General features: G+C 51.1%; 1 protein-coding gene across 1 annotated transcript in view; it reads right to left on the reverse strand.

Annotated features, from left to right (window-relative positions):
- The window catches only part of LOC140907890 (uncharacterized), a 41,844-nt gene extending 23,869 nt beyond the window's left edge, over window positions 1–17,975 (reverse strand). The window contains exons 1-3 of the mRNA XM_073334885.1: window positions 17,736–17,975; window positions 16,081–16,188; window positions 15,173–15,256 (exon numbers count right to left, since the gene is read on the reverse strand). Coding sequence (XP_073190986.1) covers window positions 15,173–15,256; window positions 16,081–16,188; window positions 17,736–17,933 — 390 coding nt within the window. The 5' untranslated portion in view covers window positions 17,934–17,975. The remainder of the gene's footprint in view (window positions 1–15,172; window positions 15,257–16,080; window positions 16,189–17,735) is intronic.
- Between the last annotated feature and the right edge of the window lie 5,195 nt (window positions 17,976–23,170).

The following is a 23,170-nucleotide window of genomic DNA, read 5'->3' on the forward strand; positions in this document are numbered from 1 at the left end:
GGTTTGGGGGGAACCTGTCGTGCGGTTTCCTGACCCGCTACGACACTGATTAGCCCAGTGATAGCCCTTCCGACACTTGGGGCACTTCTTTGAGGGGTGGGCGGGCACCGTCGATGAGTGGCACTCCTGCTGAAAGTGACCCTCCTTACCACAGTGGTAACAACGCTTCCCCTCCTTCCCGCTTTTCTGCAGGGCAGCGGCCATAACCCCAGCTTTATGTGCTTGAGTTCCGATGTTTTGGCACGCCCGCAGCATGTCTGACAGCTCTAGAATTCCAGAGGCTTGTGCCGCCTGGACAGCACGGCGGCAATCCTCGTTCGCATTTTCAACCGCCATTTTTAACAGGATCTCCTGAGCTGCCGCAGGGTTATCCACCTGTCGGAGGATAGCCTCCTGCAATCTGTTGGTAAAATCCATAAAGGACTCTGCACCCTGAAGGATACTGGCAAAGCTTTTGGTAGGCTTGCCTGAATCCGGGACCTTCCGGAAAGCATGCTGGGCGCAGGTGGAAATAATGGGGAAGACGGCCTGAGGGAGTTGAGAGTGCATCTGAACAGTAGCAAACTGGCCCTCCCTGGCCAATTGCTCATAAATGACACCTTGCTCTCTATACACCTGGGCTTGGCGTTCCCCCATCTGCCGAAATTCACTAAGCCAAATAACATACTGACTGGGCGTCAGCATCATGCGCAATAGCGCCTTCCAATCTTCAGGGATCAGGGTGTACCCAGTACCTAGCCCTTCAATGAGACCACTTACATACATGCTAGTGAGGCCGAACTCGTGAATAGCTTTCTTTAAGTCTCTGATCACCGAGTAGGGCAAACTGACCCAGTTTGCAACCTGGTTGCCCTGGCCATCATCCTGCCAGGTCACCGGACAAACTGAGACCAGATCAGCCAGCTCCTCTGCTGTAATATCTGAGCGAGTCTTCGCTGCGTGAACCATTTGTTGCACCAGCGAAAGCCGCTGAGCAGACGTGGACGACCCCCCGGGGGGCCCCGGAACATGGGGCACCACGGTGGGATGGTGATCACACACCGGCTCCGGTGGGGAAGGCCAATAGAGGCACTGGGGGCGAAGCAGGGGGAGGGATGGCTGCAGGAGCGGTCGGGGGTGGCGGGATCGGCAGCCCCTCTGTTGGTGCGGGAGAGGGCCTTTCCGAGGCGACACGCTGTGTCGCATCGCCAGGAGGGGGGATGGCTGCAGGGGCGGACGGGGGCGGCGAGAGCACCAGCCTCGCGAGGGAGGGCCTGTCCGAGGCGACACGCTGTATCGCGTCGCGGCAGAGTTGCCAGGCATGTAAAGCCTGCACGGGTGCCCGAGGCTCTTCGTGCAATGTCTGGCCCAACCGCTCCCAGTCCGCTAGCTTAAGGGTTCCGGCTTCAGGGTACCACGGGCATTGGGCACGCACCTCCTGTAGCAGGAGAGTGAGTTCTCGAGTGGGGCAGTCATGCTGAGCCTTACGCAGCAAATACTGTAGCTCATTGCGGTGTTGCACTTGCAAAGCAGAGAGGGAGCTTCCCATACTTACCACAATGAAAAATACTCACCGGGATCCACGAAGCGGATGAGTGACGCGTCTGAAACCCTTGCCGGGTGAGGTGAGTGCTGAGGGCCCCACGTTTGGGCGCCAGTTGTGGCGGTTCAATGACAAGACAGAACACAGCTTTTAGCAAGCAAGCGGCTGGTCTGCTAACAGGCTTCTGCCTGTCAACTTTCCACCTTCCCCTTTATTCTTTCTCTCCCCCCGCGCATTACATTCTCCAACAGATAAAAGGAATACACTGGCTTTGTTTAACATTCTTATTTACCAGTTTCTATCTACCGCATTCCTTGCTCTCGGGCCTTGAGCCCAGTCCTGGGAGGCTTCCCACGGTTCATGTCATCTGGGCGAGATTCCAAGGGTGATGCCCTTGAAAGGAGCTGTGTGTGCACAGGTCCAGCACAACACTCCGGGTGTGCCCTGAATGTTGCCAAGCGCATAAACCTTGTATGAATCCTACAGCTGCCTGCTCCTGTCCTCCCTGAATCGATGGCTTTTCTCCCTCCATCTGCAGGATGTTTCCATTGGCCACCCTGCCGGGGCAGGTACATGGGGAGGTTGGTCAGGGGAAAAGGAAAAAATTTTCAAATACATTGCTGAAATCATGTGCACCAGTTGCTAAACAACCCGTGGTGAGGCGGGGAGATGTCCAGGGGCCTCCGCGCTGGGAAAGGCTGAGCTACGTGTCTTAATTCTGTTGGACCAGATCTCCACACAATTTGAATTAATTTTGAGAGTCACATTTTGTAAGACACTATCTCATATGTGTTACCAAGGGTTGGTTATATCACACTGACCACTTACTGCTCATCCACTGGTCCTGCAGTTCTGTCAAGCACAGCAATCAAACTATCAGATCTCTTCTGTGTGATTACCGCATGTTCTCTGCGTCCTCTGAGAGGGGCTCTCACAATACTTTCCCTCTCACATAAAACGCAGTGAACACTGTGGACAGTATTGCTGGCTCTGGAGTCTCCTTGGATTCTGCTACGGGATGAGAACAGGAAATCTCAGGATTCTTTCTTCAGCTCATTTCTTGCACATTCTGGCTGACTGTTTAGCTACGGTTTTGTAATCCAGGCAGGACGGTCGGGGTTTGTAACCGACAATTCCATCCCTCCCTGTGCGGTATGTGAATTAAAACTGTTGCTCTGTCCCATGGGGTTGGGTGGCAGTGCGCTCATATCACATGCTTCTCTATCAGTTAGTAGCTGAAATACTAGAAATTCTTAATGTGTCTAATAATACTCCCCTAGTTGCCTGTTTGATCATTGAGATGTCACATGTTTTAATTCACTTATAATTATTATTAATTGTGTAGTTGTAACACCTTAATCACAAAACCATTCTTTCTCTAGCCCAAATTTCACCTCAGCCCCAGCGAGTGCCTCTTGCTTGTGTCCCCGTAAGGTTTAGTTTAGATGCGGAATTGTACTTGAGTCCCAGTTTGGATGCTGGTTCATTGAATATGGCTCCAAAGTTTGCAAAGAGTGTCTACTGCTTGTATGAACGTGCCAAGTCACTTTATCCCCCTGGCCCTCAGCTACCCATGTTTAAATAATGATCCTGCCATTTCACCCACCCTTTTTCTGTATTGCCCATTTTGATTGTAAGCTCTTAAGGGCAGGGACTGTCTCTTACTATGTGTATGCAGAGTGGGGGCCTGATATTGGTTGGAGCCTGTAACTCCACTGAATTCTGGTTGCTCAGAGAGTCCGATTAGAGCACTAGGGTTTGACACTGATCATCCAGGGCACCTAGATAAAGACGGTCCCTTCTGGCCTTAAAGTCTATGAGTTTAGGAGCCTGCAGAGTTTGGCGGTCTTGTTCCTGAAGCTGCTTCTGGAACATGTGGCTGCTTTTATGTCGTTCAAATGTCTCAGTGAGTTCTGCTTGTAACTGTGCAGCAGAACCCCACTAACCCTGGAACTCCTAGTTCACTGAACCCCACTTACCCTGGAACTCCTAGTTCACTGAGATTTGGGGATGTTCTCTAGTTTTGCTCCACACTCACTAAAAAAAGTGACTGGCAACTTTTGCAGTCAATACAGGTATCAGTGAAGAGGGCATTAATAGAAAAAAAGAGATGCATTAGTACTGGAAAATGTGATGTTCTCTCTCTCTGGCTCAGTTTCTCCCTCTAAAAAGGGGGGTTAATAATTAGGCCTGACCAGAAAACAAAAATTCAGTTTCACAAACAAAATTGAGATTTCAGAATTTGTTTTCCTTCCATATTGGAATGAAATTGAGAGCTTTGGAAAATTTTAACAACAACAGCCTAATAAACCTCATCTTCTGTTTTTTTTCCCTTGTTCTACCTAGATTACCTTGTGTTCTTTGTTATCACATGGAGGCACCTGCTTTCCTCCAAATCACTCCCTAACCCCCTGTCCTAGTCCTAAATCTCCTTAATTTACCATCCTACTTCACCCAAGTAACAATCTGCTTGAAGAACTAACCCTTCTTGTTCAGTTCCTGGGCTCTGCTGGCCAGACTCAGAGAGACCTGCACTGGGAGCTGCACCACTCACAGATCTCACTGCGGACGCATCTCTCATTGCCCCATGTGGGCAGTCGTGGGCGTTTTAAGCTTCAGAATCTTGACAATTGAACCAAAGTCCATTGAAGTCACTGGACATTGATTTCAATGGGCTTCAGATCTGGCGGTTGCTGACTTGTGCCATTTTTGCCTACATGGTTTCCCTTGGGATACAGACACACAATTGGTCTTAATTTGGCTCAGGAGGGTCAGACCACAGAATAAATTGAAGCTAATCAGTGGTGATGTTTACCGCAGTGAGGGAGCTTCCAAGCTCTCACTGAGAAAGGAATTTGGAACCCCAACACATGTGTTACTGAAGCATTGCTGCCGACCTTCACAGCTTTCATACAGTCACAGCTGTTAAGGCCAGCAGGGACCACTGTGATCATCTAGTCTGACCTGCTGTGGAACACAGGACAGGCCCAAGTACCTCAGCCAGTCATTTCTGCATTGAGCCCATAACCCCTGTATGAGTGAGAGCATCGTCTCTTTTAGAAAAAGTCCTGACTTAAAACCTGCAAGTGATGGAGAATCCAGGGGAGTGGTTCCTGTGGTCAGTTACACTCACTGTTAAAAATGTGCACCCTATTGCTAGTCTGAACATTGCAAGAGCTGCAGCTTTTAGCCCCCGATCCTGCAGCCAGATCTGCACAGACAGTCTCCTGTGCCCACATGGACCCTGTTGAAGACAGTGGGGTTCCACACAGGTGCCAGGGTCTGTCTGTCTGCCTGTGATTGTGGGATTTGGATCTCATTTACCACAGCAAAGAAATGGACTAGGAGACCCCATTCCAGCGAGCAAGCCACTGGGGATGTTACCTAACTAACCTCCACTTTCCACATTCACAAAAGAAATGCCCTGGCATTTGGAAAGCAAACCTGCAACTGCCATAACATTGCAGTGCTGTGAAGCTGGAAGACCCATTCTCAATAACCTCCATCCTTAGCTCGTTCAGTTTGAAGTAGTGTACTCTCATAGCAGAATTTATATTACATTTTACATATTCATCCATTGCCTAATCAACCCTCCCAATGCTCCAGTGAGCAGGGTCTAGATAAGTGTTTCATCCCCATTTCGGGGAATTCCAGGCCCACCAACACCACTTAACGCTGCCTCATCTGTATAAACCAGAGCCTGACCAAAGAACAAAGCTTCAGTTCTGTGTAAGACAAAGCATGGGCTGGCCAGAACAGCAGGATGCCCCACATGTGTGTCTCTAGGATTTGGGGAGTGGGGACACAGGAAAGAAAGACCCTGGACTTCCTGGATCTGTGGCTCTGGGGTAGCCCCATCACATGGGCTGCTCCAGGGATGGGAACCCCAATGCTTCCAGTTCTGCAGCTCCTGGGGTGCATCCACCAGGCAGACAGCCACAGGGCCACAAACCCCAGATCTTCCAGGCTCTGCGGCAAAGGTGGAAGCTCAGAGCCCCAGCTCTAAACAGGACTCAGCTCCTGGGTCCACAGCATTCCTTGGTCTGGCCTGTTGATTTCACTAGGGTGACTGGGGAATGAAGGTAAATTTGTCCCAGTCTGATCACTGGCACAGGGGTGCTGTGAAATGTCTACCTAGTGGTGCGTGTGACTGTTGGCTTCCAAATCCTCTAGGTCCCTCTGCTTTGCCAGTGACTCTCACATGCCAAACTCAAGGAGGCATTCAGCCATCAAACAACAAGCGAGAGCCACCCAGGAGCGTGTCTAGCAGTCTGAAATGGATGCACACACTGGTCACTCCATCTTCCTCCCCTGCCCACCACACCCTCCACCCCACTGTCTACCCAGGACAGAAATACTTTTACACACAATGCATCGGATCCTGCCCTGACTGGGCTGAATCCTCTGCTGGTATAAATGGCTATAGCTCCCTTGACAGTGGTGGAGCTATGCTCAGGTACATCAGCTGGGGGTCTGCCCCATTGGTTTCAACAGGGTTGCCCAGGGTTGCAAGTACACTTGCCCCAGGAGGATCACTAGCCAAGTGGGAGCTGAGAGATATTCAGCTAGCAATGGGTTTGCCTGCTAGACAGCCATACGTGAGGCTGCCCGCAGGACACTGAAAGCTGTACGCTGCTGTAAACATGGGGTGTGCAGCCTAACCCCACGATCCCGGCTGGTCAGAGTTCCCATCTCTGCTTGCACCAGCACCTTCACCAACGGATATTTCGGCAGAAGGAAGTGTGATAGGCTGGGCCTTTGCCAGGCCCCGCTTGGGCTTTTTCAGAGTCTCTCCCTTCTAAAGTCCTTTCCCCTTTTGGGAACTTTCCTCCAGTCCTCCTGGATTTACAGGGGGGCCTTGTGATTAAGGGGATGTTCACTCTCTGACTTTTCCTTTAAGGGAATCTCTAGAGGTCTGGCTAATTTGTGGCCATGAGATATGGCTAAACCCCAGGTCAGGGGTTATCTTTGAGTTCTTCCTGGGGCAATCGGTTTGTACCTTGTCTGGCGAGTCCTTGTGGGTGGCAGAAGTTTACATCCTGACATCCTCTCAGTGACCCCATTGTAAGAGACAGCTAACTCTGGGGTACAGCCGCTCTGCTCCTGGGAGCCACCTCTTCCCTTGACGAGCTCTCCCTTTTAAGCTTGTTTCCCCCAAGTGGCCCAAGCACTGCAGGTGTGCTTAGTTAGTGCTGGCTGAGCCCAGAAGGGCTCGTTAGCCTTCTCTTGATTGGGACAGGAACGTGCCCCATCACAAGATGCAACAGCGTTCAGGAAAACCCAAGTGCACAAACGTGTCCCGCAAGGTCAGAGTAACAGATGAGGCTTCCCTAGAGGGCTGATGGGACGGCCCTTCCCTGTACTGGATGCAGAGGGCCCGTGTGGGCCTCCTGGTGGCTCACTGTGACCACAGCAGTCCCCACTTGGGCTGCTCGGCACCACACCCTGAGCTGAGGGAGAAGACGGCTTTGGGGGTTCATTTTTCCGTACTTTTGGCTCTTCTCCCTGATTTTGCTGTTAGCCCATCATTCCCCCAGTCCCTCATGCAATATCCACCACCTTGAAAAATTGGGCAGAGGGAGGGGGGTCCCACAAGGCAGAGGCAGGACTGTGGGGTGGGAGCAGGGCTGGAGCAGCGGGAGCTGCTGGCAGCATGGGGCGAGGTGGCCTGGCAGAGGTGGAGGACACCCAGGACTGAAACAGCTGGGAATGCCCTGGCGGAGCGGTGCGGGGGCAGGCCAAGGATGGAAGAGCAGGGGAGCTGCAGCTCAGCACTGAGGTGCATTGTGAAGCTACATGGGAGGTTCAGGACTGAATTAGCAGGGGGTGTCGCAGGCCCTTTGGCAGAGCAGCGTAGGAGACCAGACCAATACAGGGGCTGCTGCAGTGGTAGACCTGTGCTGAGAAAGACACTTGCAGATATAGGTGTTGGGGGTGCTGCTGCACCCCCCCGGGCTTGAAATGGACTCCATTATGTACAGGGTTTACAGGGTTTGATTCAATGGCTCTCTGCACCCTCACTACACACAAATTAGTCCAGCACCCCTGCTGGCAGACAAGTTTCATAGGCCATGAGGAACAATAAGTCTCTGAGCAGTCAGCAAACAGGTGTTCCTCAACATGTGTAACTAGACTGAAAGAGCATCCGAACCATCTGGGAAATACCCCCTGGGGCAGGAACCGAGACAGGTTAATGGAAGATTATATGATCATAGAAGTCAAGAGGTTGTAACTGAGTCGAGGGCCAGCCTTCCGGTATGATGGACAAAGCAAATCAGATTCACCAGACAGAGAACATTCATGGAGAGCCTTACATAGCACGGAGGTTGTCCGTGGGACTTCAGTGGTGCATAGCCCTGGGCTGGCCCTCCGCCCAGGGGTGACTTTCACCTGGCGAGGCCATGCAGGGGGTGCTGTTACTGTCAATAATCTCAGTGTGCAGGGTGAAGCTTGACACGTTTCTGTACGCTCTGTATGTGCCTGAGATCTGCTTGGGACAGTCAGATGTAATTGTGTTTAGATTCCCCATACTTAGCCACTGCACTCACGTTTGGGTTTGGGAATAGCTGTAAATATCACAGCTGATTATCTTAAATGTATTTACCGTCTGAGCCAAATTCAGACCCGATTGCGTGTCTGGAACCCAAGGGAAACCAGATGGGGCAAAAAGGGCACAGCAAGGGCCTGATCTGAAGCCTATTGAAATCAGTGGGAGCCTAGCCAGTGGCTTCAGACCCTGAAAGTTCAAATCCCCTGCAGTGCCCACATGGGGCAATTAGAGATGTGTCCTCAGTCAGATCTGTGAGTGGAGCCCCTCCCAGTGGAGGCCTCTCTGAGTTTGGCCCACCAAGCACAGGAACTGAGCAGGAAGGGCTAGTTCTCCAAGGGGACTTTACTTGGGTGAGACGAGGATGGTAAATTCAGGAGTGGCTGGGGGGCAGGACTAGGACCGGGTGTTAGGGAGAGACTCAGAGGAAAGCAGTTGCAACCAACTGGGATAAAACTTAGCACAGGGTGATCTAGGTAGAACATCTGGGGGCTGTGAACGAGTCTGCCAAGGGAATCCCATTGCTGACACTAGGCTGGGAAAGGCACTGGGGTGTGCACTGCCTTGTAGGGAACAACCCTGCGCTGGCAGGGGGTGACAGATTCAATGCCCTAGAGCCTGGCTGAGAAAAGCATCTCTCTTCAGCAGAGAACTTCATGGACTTCAGTGGGACCTAAGCATGTAATCGACTTTAGGCTCATGTTTTATTGCTTTCCGTAAGTGGGCCCTAATCCTTCCAAGTTACATGACAGCTGGGTAGCTGAGCACAGACACCTCACTGAATGTATTTCTCTTGGATAGCTGCAAGGAATAATACTCCTTCTTCAGCCAGGTCAAATAGATCAGATGGTTATTGGGATGTATTCATACCATGCTAACAGCGTGCAGATAGGGAGACAGTGTCTCTGCCCCAGAGAATTCACAAACTAAACCAACAACATCCAGGTGAGGCAATGGGGTGAGGATCTACAGGAACCTTCATATGCATTGAGACCTCAGTAGACTATAATAGCGTCTTTGGATGTAATTGTACTAAAGCACAAAGCCTTGGAAACAAGCAGGGAGAACTGGAGGTCCTGGTGATGTCAAGGAATTATGACGTGATTGGAATAACAGAGACTTGGTGGGATAACTCACACGACTGGAGTACTGTCATGGATGGTTATAAACTGTTCAGGAAGGACAGGCAGGGCAGAAAAGGTGGGGGAGTAGCACTGTATGTAAGGGAGCAGCATGACTGCTCAGAGCTCCGGTACGAAACTGCAGAAAAACCTGAGTGTCTCTGGATTAAGTTTAGAAGTGTGAGCGACAAGAGTGATGTAGTGGTGGGAGTCTGTTATAGACCACCGGACCAGGGGGATGAGGTGGATGAGGCTTTCTTCCGGCAGCTCGCAGAAGCTACTAGATCGCACGCCCTGGTTCTCATGGGTGACTTTAATTTTCCTGATATGTGCTGGGAGAGCAATACAGCGGTGCATAGACAATCCAGGAAGTTTTTGGAAAGCATAAGGGACAATTTCCTGGTGCAAGTGCTAGAGGAGCCAACTAGGGGGGGAGCTTTTCTTGACCTGCTGCTCACAAACCAGGAAGAATTGGTGGGGGAAGCAAAAGTGGATGGGAATCTGGGAGGCAGTGACCATGAGTTGGTTGTGTTCAGGATCCTGACACAGGGAAGAAAGGTAAGCAGTAGGATACGGACCCTGGACTTCAGGAAAGCAGACTTCGACTCCCTCAGGGAACGGATGGGTAGGATCCCCTGGGGGAATAACATGAAAGGGAAAGGAGTCCAGGAGAACTGGCTGTATTTCAAGGAATCCCTGTTGAGGTTACAGGGACAAACCATCCCAATGTGTCGAAAGAATAGTAAATATGGCAGGCGACCAGCTTGGCTTAACGGTGAAATCCTAGCGGATCTTAAACATAAAAAAGAAGCTTACAAGAAGTGGAAGGTTGGACATATGACCAGGGAAGAGTATAAAAATATTGCTTGGGCATGTAGGAATGAAATCAGGAGGGCCAAATCGCACTTGGAGCTGCAGCTAGCGAGAGATGTCAAGAGTAACAAGAAGGGTTTCTTCAGGTATGCTGGCAACAAGAAGAAAGCCAAGGAAAGTGTGGGCCCCTTAATGAATGAGGGAGGCAACCTAGTGACAGAGGATGTGGAAAAAGCTAATGTACTCAATGCTTTTTTTGCCTCTGTCTTCACTAACAAGATCAGCTCCCAGACTGCTGCGCTGGGCATCACAACATGGGGAATAGATGGCCAGCCCTCTGTGGAGAAAGAGGTGGTTAGGGACTATTTAGAAAAGCTGGACATGCACAAGTCCATGGGGCCGGACGAGTTGCATCCGAGAGTGCTAAAGGAATTGGCGGCTGTGATTGCAGAGCCATTGGCCATTATCTTTGAAAACTCGTGGCGAACGGAGGAAGTCCCAGATGACTGGAAAAAGGCTAATGTAGTGCCAATCTTTAAAAAAGGGAAGAAGGAGGATCCTGGGAACTACAGGCCAGTAAGCCTCACCTCAGTCCCCGGAAAAATCATGGAGCAGGTCCTCAAAGAATCAATCCTGAAGCACTTACATGAGAAAAAACTGATCAGGAACAGTCAGCATGGATTCACCAAGGGAAGGTCATGCCTGACTAATCGCCTTCTATGATGAGATTAATGGTTCTGTGGATGAAGGGAAAACAGTGGATGTATTGTTTCTTGACTTTAGCAAAGCTTTTGACACAGTCTCCCACAGTATTCTTGTCAGCAAGTTAAAGAAATATGGGCTGGATGAATGCACTATAAGGTGGTTAGAAAGTTGGCTAGATTGTCGGGCTCAATGGGTAGTGATCAATGGCTCCATGTCTAGTTGGCAGCCGGTGTCAAGTGGAGTGCCCCAGGGGTCGGTCCTGGGGCCGGTTTTGTTCAATATCTTCATAAATGATCTGGAGGATGGTGTGGATTGCACTCTCAACAAATTTGCGGATGATACTAAACTGGGAGGAGTGGTAGATACGCTGGAGGGCAGGGATAGGATACAGAGGGACCTAGACAAATTGGAGGATTGGGCCAAAAGAAATCTGATGAGGTTCAATAAGGATAAGTGCAGGGTCCTGCACTTAGGATGGAAGAACCCAATGCACAGCTACAGACTAGGGACCAAATGGCTAGGCAGCAGTTCTGCAGAAAAGGACCTAGGGGTGACAGTGGACGAGAACCTGGATATGAGTCAGCAGTGTGCCCTTGTTGCCAAGAAGGCCAATGGCATTTTGGGATGTATAAGTAGGGGCATAGCGAGCAGATCGAGGGACATGATTGTCCCCCTCTATTCGACATTGGTGAGGCCTCATCTGGAGTACTGTGTCCAGTTTTGGGCCCCACACTACAAGAAGGATGTGGATAAATTGGAGAGAATCCAGTGAAGGGCAACAAAAATTATTAGGGGTCTGGAACACATGACTTATGAGGAGAGGCTGAGGGAACTGGGATTGTTTAGATGCAGAAGAGAAGAATGAGGGGGGATTTGATAGCTGCTTTCAACTACCTGAGAGGTGGTTCCAGAGAGGATGGTTCTAGACTATTCTCAGCGGTAGAAAAGGACAGGACAAGGAGTAATGGTCTCAAGTTGCAGTGGGGGAGGTTTAGGTTGGATATTAGGAAAAACTTCTTCACTAGGAGGGTGGTGAAGCACTGGAATGCATTACCTAGGGAGGTGGTAGAATCTCCTTCCTTAGAAGTTTTTAAGGTCAGGCTTGACAAAGCCCTGGCTGGGATGATTTAATTGGGGATTCGTCCTGCTCTGAGCAGGGGGTTGGACTAGATGACCTCCTGGGGTCCCTTCCAACCCTGATATTCTATGATTCTATGATTCTATGATTCTTAAACCACAACTTCAGAGGGGATGAACTCTCCCCACCCCCAAATGCAGCACTGAGGCCAGTGTGTATCTAGGGCCTCCTGCCAAAGGTAAGGGGAGACTGGGAATCATAGAATCATAGAATATCAGGGTTGGAAGGGACCCCAGAAGGTCATCTAGTCCAACCCCCTGCTCGAAGCAGGACCAATTCCCAGTTAAATCATCCCAGCCAGGGCTTTGTCAAGCCTGACCTTAAAAACCTCTAAGGAAGGAGATTCTACCACCTCCCTAGGTAACGCATTCCAGTGTTTCACCACCCTCTTAGTGAAAAATTTTTTCCTAATATCCAATCTAAACCTCCCCCACTGCAACTTGAGACCATTACTCTTCGTTCTGTCATCTGCTACCATTGAGAACAGTCTAGAGCCATCCTCTTTGGAACCCCCTTTCAGGTAGTTGAAAGCAGCTATCAAATCCCCCCTCATTCTTCTCTTCTGCAGGCTAAACAATCCCAGCTCCCTCAGCCTCTCCTCATAAGTCATGTGTTCCAGTCCCCTAATCATTTTTGTTGCCCTTCGCTGGACTCTCTCCAATTTATCCACATCCTTCTTGTAGTGTGGGGCCCAAAACTGGACACAGTACTCCAGATGAGGCCTCACCAATGTCGAATAGAGGGGAACGATCACGTCCCTCGATCTGCTCGCTATGCCCCTACTTATACATCCCAAAATGCCATTGGCCTTCTTGGCAACAAGGGCACACTGCTGACTCATATCCAGCTTCTCGTCCACTGTCACCCCTAGGTCCTTTTCCGCAGAACTGCTGCCTAGCCATTCGGTCCCTAGTCTGTAGCTGTGCATTGGGTTCTTCCGTCCTAAGTGCAGGACCCTGCACTTATCCTTATTGAACCTCATCAGATTTCTTTTGGCCCAATCCTCCAATTTGTCTAGGTCCTTTTGTATCCTATCCCTCCCCTCCAGCATATCTACCACTCCTCCCAGTTTAGTATCATCCGCAAATTTGCTGAGAGTGCAATCCACACCATCCTCCAGATCATTTATGAAGATATTGAACAAAACCGGCCCCAGGACCGACCCTTGGGGTACTCCATTTGATACCGGCTGCCAACTAGACATGGAGCCATTGATCACTAAAAGCCTGATGCAGTGTCAAATACTGTCTCTGTCTCCTCTGATCACAGGGGAAATTTCAGCATCTACTTCCTTTTTACATTGCCTTGGGGTTCTTGTCAGTGGTATAGGGCCTTCAGTGCTGCAAAGATTGCTCTGCCACTGGGACAGACCAGGTGAAGTCCGGAGCTTCTCACCCACAAAAGGCAAAGGGAAGTGGGAGCTGAAAGCCTCACCCAAACCCCACTGAAGTCAATGGAAAGACACCTACTGGCTTCAATGGCTTTGGATCAGGCCCATACACAGTGAGTGTTTTTACCATCTTCCTATCTAGATTAATGCATCGATCTGCAGTTCTGGAGCACCTGTCACTTGTACCGAGCCACCAGCTGTGATGCAGGAGCCCCATTCCCAGCTCTTTCCACCCCAGTTCCCCATGTGTCTCTACTGGCTTCAGAGCCTGGAGCGCTTTTGCTTGTGCTGGGCATCCGTAGATTCACGAAGTTGGGCAGGAGGCCCAGGGACGAATGTTACTCGAAGGCCCACCCCTGTGTCGCCCGGCTGTGTTAAATCACTTATTTAGGAAAGGACACAAGGAAAGGACACTTGTTTAGGAAAGGCCGTTTAAAACCAACCCAAGGAAGAGATGGAAAATGAGACAGTGTTTGAAACATCTTTCCTCCTTGCGCCATCGTGAGAAGCTAGTCACTGTGTGAGGCAAGACACTGGCCTAGCTGGACTGTGGTTCTGATGTCATGTGGCCCACCCCTCGTATCTGAGTCACTTACAAGCCATTCAGAAGCTACAGGGAGGAGGCTGGAACTGTAATGGGATGCGAAATTGTATTATACAGTCAAGACACTGGGGGCAAGAGGGGGTGTCAAATACTTTGTTTAATACCTTAGCCACACCTGTGTGTCAAATACCACCCAGCAGAGCATAAAAGGATCGTATGATGAACACATCCGGTGGGTTTAAGGAAGCCCTGTATCCAGTCCACATCTGGTGCAGAAGAACATGACATGGTGTCAGGAGTAAACTAAGAACAGAAACAGAAGGAACAGAGTAACAAAGCAAGAGTCGCAGAAGCTGCTGTGTGGATGCCCAGGCCTCTTCCCATCAGGCCATTTGTAATCTACTGCCTTTGCCTTTGCCTTTGCGTCCACCCTGGGATATGAGTGTGTAGGAGCCAGGCAGGTGCCAGCGACGACGCCACCAGCTACGTCTCGGGCTTCTGGACCTCCTGATGTGAGCACCCTGGAAGGAAAGGAGCACACGAGTGTTTCCAGGGAGACCGATACCAGCTCTGCATCACTATCTGCCAACTGGGATTTGCTTGGGAAGTGGGATGAGGCGGTCTCCTTCAACAGCCCATTGCTATGTTCTCTGCACTGCCCTGTGTTGGGGAGGTCTGAGTCAGGAGACCCAGCTTGGTCGCCTGCTCCATGGCCAGAAGCTGGGTGTTTAGTGGAGGGGATGCTATAAGTGGGTGCCCTGGGAGGAGGGGGAAGCAGCGGCAGCCCTTGAGTCCCCCCCAGGGAGAGACTGTTGCTTCTCTCTTCCTGGCTGGTGGCTGACGCTGCACAATGGGGCCTGTCTGGGAGGGCCAGAAACTCCCTTGCTGGAGAGCCAGAGCTCTGGGACAAAGCTTTCATGGAAGAAAAGAGTACCCACCTCCCATTTCTGCCCAAGCCTTGCTTCCATGATGGCTCTCTGGGCAGGGGGGAGGTCCTTGCTATATGGGGGGGTGCAATATCTGTTGTATGGGCTTAGGAAAGGCTCCTGCTGCATCAGTTACCCATGAACCAACCAAATGGGACTAAATCATAGCCGCAGAGAGGGCATCCCCCTCTTCACCTGGCCATGTCTTGGTCCCAGGTAGAGACGACACCGAGGTTTGGATTCCTCCTATATCCCAGTGAGGTGTTTGCATGGCAGATGGGACCTGTGGGATTCAGCTGCCAGCCCAAGGGGGGTCTCTAATGGCTATGTCCCTACCGGATGCAGCTAGACACCCATCACTGTGCTGTCCTTGCAGTCTCAAATCCCCATCCAGGAAACCGATCCCTGCCCCATCACCGGCCCAGCCCCCACTTGGAAGATGATGTCACCAGAGTGCAAGACCTACCTCCTGGGTCACAGTGTTGCAGCTGATGAGGACTATGGGCGACTTCTGCAGGGTGGAGAAGAATCCTGAACAGTCTCTGACCACCTGTGAGGAGGAAGATCTCAGCTCAGTTTCTGAGTGCCGTGGGAGGAAAGGCAGTGCGTGAGCCGCCTCTGGAGGCGTGGGTACAAGTCTGGCTGTGGGGAAAATGGGCTGAAGTCCTCAGCCTAGGTCATGGTGACGAGTAGCACCAGAGGTGATGTAGCTGGGTACAAGAGGGAGAGATTGGGATGGCCACTTTATCCACCAGCTGCATCCCTGCTAGTTAAAGCCCTTGGTGGTCTGTAAATACAGCCCTAAGAAGAGCAGATTACAAGAGTCTAGCCTGGAGGTGATTACAGCTGGATGACCCTGGTGAGGGCCACGGTAGAGAGGAAAAGTTGGAACTTCTGGGCTAGGCAGAAGGCTGGATAGGCCATTGCGGCTTCCTGAGCAGTGCTGGACCACAGGCTGCAAACCATTATGGGCAAAAGACAGACTTATACGGTGGGTCAGAGCCCACCCCCAACCATTTTTCTAAGAACACTTCCCCCCAGCAGCAGCCTTCCCTGCTGGGTGATACTGGCAAATCAGCCTGTGAACATCACTGTAAAATGAATTCACCCCCCTTCCGGATGTTCATTTCCAGCAAGAGGGCTTGGGTCTGGTGCCGCATTTCTTACTCCTCCTGAGTAGGGTTTACTCCCATGACTAGCCCGCTTTATTTCGGCACAGAGCCTGTCGCCACGCAAAGGGCCGTGGTGATGAACGTTCTGCTCCTGCTATCCCTGGGGGTTAGGGAGCGCTGATCGGGGACCGCGGCAGCTGGGTGTTAAACTAAACAGGAGACAGAGCCTGTGACACTGTCTTCAGAGACGGTTATGGCTTACCCCATTGTCTCTGAAGTCACATTCAGTCCCGGGGAGGTTCTCTGACACCGGGCACACTGTCTCTTTAACCGTGAACTTCAGCGCCTGCCGAGGGTTAGACGTCATGTCCTGGGGAAACAAATGAAATAGAAGTTTGGGATAAACTCTGATGGGGAGTAAGCCCCCATAGCCACAACAGCACCCACACATCAGGCTCTGCCTCGCCATTTAGCTCACATCAGCCTTGTGCGATCCCAACTTCTCTCTCTGCATTTATCCAGCAAGGGCAGCCGTGCATCGGGCTGCAGCTCAGCCTTACTGCAGCAGCAGACAGTTCACGGGTCCAGCTATAATGAGGCAGAAGATGAAGTTCCCACATGTCACCCAGCTCACACCACTGGAACTCCTCCAAGTTACACCAGAGCAACCAAGAGCAGAACTGAGCCCCATCATTGCAATTTACAAATAAAATGAGTCTTTTGCAAACGCCATTTGTAGAGGACACATGGGGAGAAGGTGACACGGTTGCTAAATCTCCATAAATCTGCTTTCAACTCATTCTCCAGCTCTGTACTTTAGGCTTTTATATGGCACCCATTAGAGTAGCATCTCAGGGTTTATCTTGTTGAGATGTCAATTCACTGCACAGTGAGGCACACGGTGGACACTGGGGGGCAGATTTACAAACATTGTGGATGGCAACTACTCACCTAATTTGCATGCATAATTATCGCAAGTGAGCATGAAAACTGGACAAATACACACACAAATGCCACTGCTGAGCCGCTGTGTTACCAGTTTACACAAGCAATCCCAGCAATCACATGTGCAAATTAGTCTAGCTATCATATCTGCATTTTGTACAACCAAGTGCTTGAACACCTGGCCCTTAATTTAAAACTTCTCTCTTATTGCACGGCTCTCCATTGGAAATATATAGAGAGAGAGCTCTGCAATATATGTAATATTAAGGTTTATCATGAATTTTTGCCTAGAGAGAAAACAATCCCTATCTTAACAAATCCTAGGGAAAGGCTGCGTTACGACCCTTCATGGTTGTCCGTATGTAACCCACACACCTCCCAGATGTGGTGTTCTGTCCCCTCTGGTGGCACTAAAACCACTTAGAGCTTCATGAGTCTGCTACCACCTTAGCTCAGAATCATGTGGCTTTTAGCTCATGCAGTAGAGGCTCAAGCAGTGAGGTCCCAGGTTCGACCCCACAAGACAACGACTGGGGTCTGTCGGTGTTACAAGTGGGGGCTCATCTGGGATTTCAACTGGGAAGTCTCTGAAGCTCAGGACGTGCTTCCTCAGCCAGGGAAGTATGTAACCCGCACGCCTCCTGGGTGTGGTGCTCTGTCCCCTCTAGTGGCACCGAGACCACATAGAGATTAATGAGTCTGCTACAGCCTTCGCTAATGGCCATTGTGGCTTTTGGCTCATGCATTAAGCTTCAGAGGTCCCAGGTTCTATCCCGCCCAACAACCGGGGTCCGTCAGTGTGACAATTACAAGGCAGGAAGCTGCTGTGTTATAACCTGGTGTGAATATCTCAAAGCTTCGAGGGTTGTGTTTTGAATAGATGGGAGCCTAGTGGGTGAGGGTCTGATTCTGGTGCCTGGTTTCAGCCGCAGCCAGAACATAGTGCCATAAAGGGAGTGAGCTGCTACTTACCCACTCAGGCTGTGGGTCCGCTTTAAGGAGCCGGAAGGCATGGTCGATGCCTGACCCTTTGTTGTAGAAATCGACGGCCAGGGCAATGGCCTCTTCATAGCTCAGCGTCTTGTGTTGGGAAGGCACTGCGGTGGCTGCTGTGGCCACAATGACCAGCAGCAGGACGGGCCGGCAGCAGGTTTCCATCCTCGGGCCCATTGCAGGCAGTGCCGGCAGAGTGCCATCCTGGTGCCTGAGGAAGCCCTTTTATACCTTGCTCCGCGACGGGGAGATTCATGATTCACTGTTTATGTCCTTGGGCTCCCCAGAAACTGAGGCTTTTCCTGTTGTTTACAGGAAATCTCCCTTGGCCAATCTGCTGGTATGTGCAAAACAAGAAGATCAGCCCAAACAAGGGACAATGCTGGGGCTGTGTGTATTGCAAAACATTTGCCTTACTTGGCATGGGCAAGCAGCTGCGAAGAAAGAAGGAACAAGTGGGTGTGCAGCTCCCTGTGACGTTTCATTTATTATTAGCCCCTAACTCCCAGGGTCTGGGTCAGAGATGCCCAGCAATGTGGTGTAGCACCACTTCTCCCCAGCTGCCATCTTGTTCGATGCGATCTCATCTGTGCCCTCTGCAGCAGTGTCTGCCTGAGCCTGCGGAGAGCCTGAAATAACAGCTCCTGCCCCATACATTGCCATGCCGAACTAACTCAGGGGCCCAGTGATGATCATTTTAATGCCAGCTATGACACTGCCGTTTGGCATCACAAGTGGGTGTTGCTTAGGAGATACCACTTATCCCCCCACCCCAGCTCAAGGGAAAGAAACTGAAAGGGGCCTGCTTTAGATTGTAAGCTCCTCAGGGCAAGGACTATATCATACTGTGTGTGTGTACGCAAGGGGGACCTGATCCTGACTGGCCCTGTGATGGGATACATATACCCCATCCTGGCTGTAAAAGGGTTAATGAGAGGCCAATTAACCCAGCTGGCTGCAGCTAGGGCAGTGGGCTAGCCCCATGAGTCCCAGCTGGGAGAGGGGTGGTGTGGTTGTTCTAAAGGCAAGAAGTCTGGAGCAGGGAGAAGCTTTGCAGTCACTTTCTGGGATGAGAGTAGAGAGATCAGGAGGGAGCCCAGGGGAAGAGTGGGTTCAGCAGGGGAGTCTGCTAAGAGGCCAGGAGAGAGCCGGAGCCGGAGCCGGAGCTGAGCCCTGATAATGAAGCAGGATCTGGATTTGCAGAAAGAGACCCCTGGGAGGTGTTCCACTGTGGATTGGGGGGATGAAAGGTCAAGCCCAAGCCCAAGGAGGGCAGAAGTGGGTTTGTTTATACTTTTGTTTGGGGGGGGGGTTGATGGGGTATTCCTGGGGGAGCCCTGTGAGTCCTGGCCCTGGCAGGACACACCTAGGGAACCCTGCTGACAGGCTTGGTAGGGAGAAGTCTAGAGGGAAGCTAGCAGCAAGGAGTCTGGCGTGAGCCTGACTGCCTGTGCTAGGGTCACTGGACTGGAAGCCAGCGTAGAGGATGGACCTGGGTTTCCCTACCAGCCTTTGGTAGGGTGGCGTGAAGCCCTGGGAAAATCGTCTGCCAGAACCAAGTGCGGCAGAGGGGTCAGGCGTTTGTTTTTGTTGGACTGTCTGTTACCACAGAAGGGGGGGCACGGCTGTGGCCTGGCCGGAGGGCCGAGTCACGAAATGAGGCAGACCGGGGGACTGGAGCACCCGTCCCATGGGGACATTAGAGGAGGAAAGCCTGGTATGCTATGCCCAGCCACAAGGGGGCCTGCCAGCAGCAGGACCCTTCCACGGTCCTCTAATCCCTCCGTGCCATGACCCCAATGATACCAAGCATCAGCTGCGTTCAGAAATCTGCACACGGTGATTTGTGACCATGTCACTGTGGCATCAGCCTGTGCCCTGGAAAGCATGGATTTGTGCCTGCCAACAGCCGTTTAGACACCAGCTGGCCACCTTGCACTGATTTAAGTGTGCAATTCCTGGACATGTGGGCAAATTAGATGTGCAGCGGCGCCAACATTACTGCAGGCTGCCCTGGCCTACCCAGAAGAGCTGTATGCAACTGAACATAGACGGGGCCTGTTGCTGAGCTGGGGGCAGGTCCCGGGCTCTTACATAAACATGGAAGGTTTCAAAGTAACAGCCGTGTTAGTCTGTATTCGCAAAAAGAAAAGGAGGACTTGTGGCACCTTAGAGACTAACCAATTGATTACATGGAACATGGCTCACTCCTCCAGGAGTGAGCTACTGGTGGGTACCTGATCCTTAGAGCCCCCATGGGCTGTAGCAGTGTGTGACAGCAATCACAGAGCCCAAACCTGACCTGGAGCCATGGGATCCTGGGAACTGGGGCTGAGGGGGACGGTTAACAGCTGGGAAGGGAAGCGGGAAAAGACAAAGCCACACTGGAATGAGTCCCTGGGCTGAAGCTAATGGACACCTTAAAGCTAAATCACAGATATGCTGCCGCAGGGGTAGAACCTGCACCCTTGGCCTCTGAAAACAGATTTCTGCCACGTGAGCTAAACTGTACGGGGAGACTTTGGCAAACCCGTAAAGTGCCTGAAACCACTATGGCTTATTGCTAAAAGCAGCCAAGTCAGCAGGCTGTAAATTGGCCAAGTCAGCAGCTTAGCTTAACCAAGGCAGGAGGGGAGGGGGAATCTTTGGGTGCCACAGAGAGGGCAGCTTGACTCCCGTCCTTCCTGATAAGAATTGGGTTGAAGTTGCTGATTCATGCATCTTAGAAGAGCAGGATGTGCCCCGGGAATGTCTATTGGGGCCTCAAGGCTGCAAACTCTGGAAAAACCCGCACCTGGTTAATCGATAACCAGAAGGAACCTTTTGCTGGACCACTGAAACTGCTTGTAACAAGTTTTCTTTAAGGGACATGTCTAATATATAAATAAGGGGGGAAAGTTTGAGGTAGTGGGACTCTTTTTGGACTCTCCCTCTGGATACATCTTGCAGTCCCCACTGGCAGACGGAAGATTTGGCCACCGGAAGCCTGCCGCTGTGCCACTCGAGAGCCACCCTCAGCTTTGGTAATTCTCAAGAGTTGGGGTGTTTTACTAACCTTTTGTGGACGTGTGTAAGTGCTTGAGACTAAGTAAAGTTTAGCTTTAAGTGAAAGCACCCTTGCGTTGTCCTGTTTGTGCCAGCCACCGATCGGTCGGACGGCCGTGTCTCCCCTGATTTATTTCCTGACACCACCTCGCACAGAGTAAAAGTTACCAAGAGCTTTGGGTTGAAAGAACCCCGAGTAACAAAAGGAGAATGTCTACTAACGCTCACCACCAGGGCTTAGACCCCAGTGCCCTGCGCACACACCCAGTCATGCCCCCGTTGCAGTCAGCTGCGGAGAGACCCACCCATTTCAGTGGAAGCAGACTTGGGCCTGAGGTATGAGAGCAATTCAGTGGGTCCCTTGTGAGTGGCCCTGCCATGGCCTGGGATGCTGTGTAGGATGTGAACACAACGCGCCTGCAAAAGCGGCTTCTCTGGGAGCAATAATGTGTCACTCAACCAGTACAAACCCACTGGGGCAGCAACACCTCGTGCCTCTGGCAAGCCCGTGACCGGTCGTGTCTTGTTAACTGTGCTTACAGAATGGGTTACTGGAAGGGAAAGAATATTAACATAAGACATTTCCTAAATCTCAATCGCCTGAAACAGCTCCATGGTACCCAGTCACTTAGGACTGGAAGTGAGGAAAGCCCAGCTAGGCCTAGAGAATGATGCAATATGTTCTTACCAATTCAATCTATCCCTGCCTTCGATGGGCTAGAAATGCCTGGCTGGACCAGTGACAAATATTTCCAGAGTCAGTGAACTCTTCTAAGGGTGTGAAAGGGAAAAAAATAAGTGGATCCCTCTGAATAAACATCCAGATCAGTGCAAGCCCATCTAGACCCTCAGAAGCAAGCCCAGCACTTGTTTTTAACTTGCACTCTCAGCTGAAATCCTGGAGAGTTCTGATTAAAAACAATCAATGGCACAGCATGCAGGATCATGCTCTGAGTGTTGGTTCTTTTAGCTCTATGAGACAGCCGGGGCCAGCGGCATCTGTGTGTGTAACATCTGCTGCGTGTGGAAATCCCTCTTTTGCACAGGCCAGCAGGTACTGAGTGAGTAAGGAGCACAAAAGCAGTTAGTTGTCCGGACCCATGTGATTTTTATTAAGTGATTGTGCCCCAAAGCTTCAAGCAGGGTGTAGGCCTCTTGTGCCAGGCGCTGTACAGAGATGTAATAAATGACAGATCCTGCCCCAAAGTCCTGATAGTTTAAAAGACAAAGCATAACAGGAGGGTGGGTCTGGGAGACAGGCTGGGGGTGGTGGAGACAGTAATAAAATTAATAAAAGGTGACTAATTCTTAGCCAGTCGAGGGCAGTGACCACGATTTGTCACCTGGCTGGCCGTAACCAGGGTACAGTGTTCTGGGCTGTGTGTGCAAACAGCTGGGCCAGGCTGCAGCTGAATTGCTGAAGTCTGACTGTGATGATGTAAATGATCAGATCAGGCAAGCTGCACGGACTGCGCAGCTCCCTGCCAGCTACAGTTACATGAAGGTCCTGAGCCCGATTCTCCCTTGAGTCGCACCCTTGTAAGTCCTTAACTTCAGTGGCATTGCTCCTGATTTACCCCAAGGTAGCAGAGAAGGAGAGCCAGGCCCTCTCGGCAGATTTTGGGCTCTAGGAATAAAGGCCCAGGTTTTGATGCCAGCTAACAGGCCGATCTGCAGAAGCTGCTAGCCCGGAGAAGAGTGCTTAGAATTGCTCAATTCTTCCTCTGCTTCTGCTTTGAAAATGCATTGCACACGTTTCCGTAGCCTTGTTTTTGCAATCCAGGGCTGGTCAGATGACAGCCCCCCTCCTCCTACATGCCAAGTTCTAAGCAGTGCACACTGCCTCTTGTTTCCTAACATATCAGAGAACAGTTTTATGCAAGAGCTAAACTTGGGGACCAGTATGGCAAGAACAGACTTTTGTAACCTCTTCACTTGGGTGTTAGCAAATCGCTCAGGGAAAGGTCCTTCTGAAGTGGCCAGAGAGTTAAAATGAAGGAAGCAAAATGAAGAATTGAGGTAAATAGAAAAGAAAATATATAGAATTATTCTTTGTAGCGATCCCCAAAGCCAAGGTCAAGGCCTCATTGTGCTAGGTTGGGCACAAACCCAGAGTAAAGCTTTTCCCCAAGGAGCAGACAGTCTAAATAGACAGGACAAAGGGTGATGGGGGAAACAGAGGCAGAGAGAAGTGAAATGACTTAAGTCACAAAGCAGATCAGTAGCTGAGCCAGGAACAGAAGCTGGTTCTCCCAAGTTCCCACCCCTAGTGAGGCGGTGTGGTTCCCCGCCGCCTTGGAGAGAAATGAATTCCTCCAGACACCAGAGTGGGTGAAGCCAGGTAGCTCTTAGCCCACTCCCCAGAGGGT

This window comes from Lepidochelys kempii, chromosome 2 (assembly GCF_965140265.1).
Source record: "Lepidochelys kempii isolate rLepKem1 chromosome 2, rLepKem1.hap2, whole genome shotgun sequence".
NCBI lineage: Eukaryota > Metazoa > Chordata > Testudines > Cheloniidae > Lepidochelys > Lepidochelys kempii.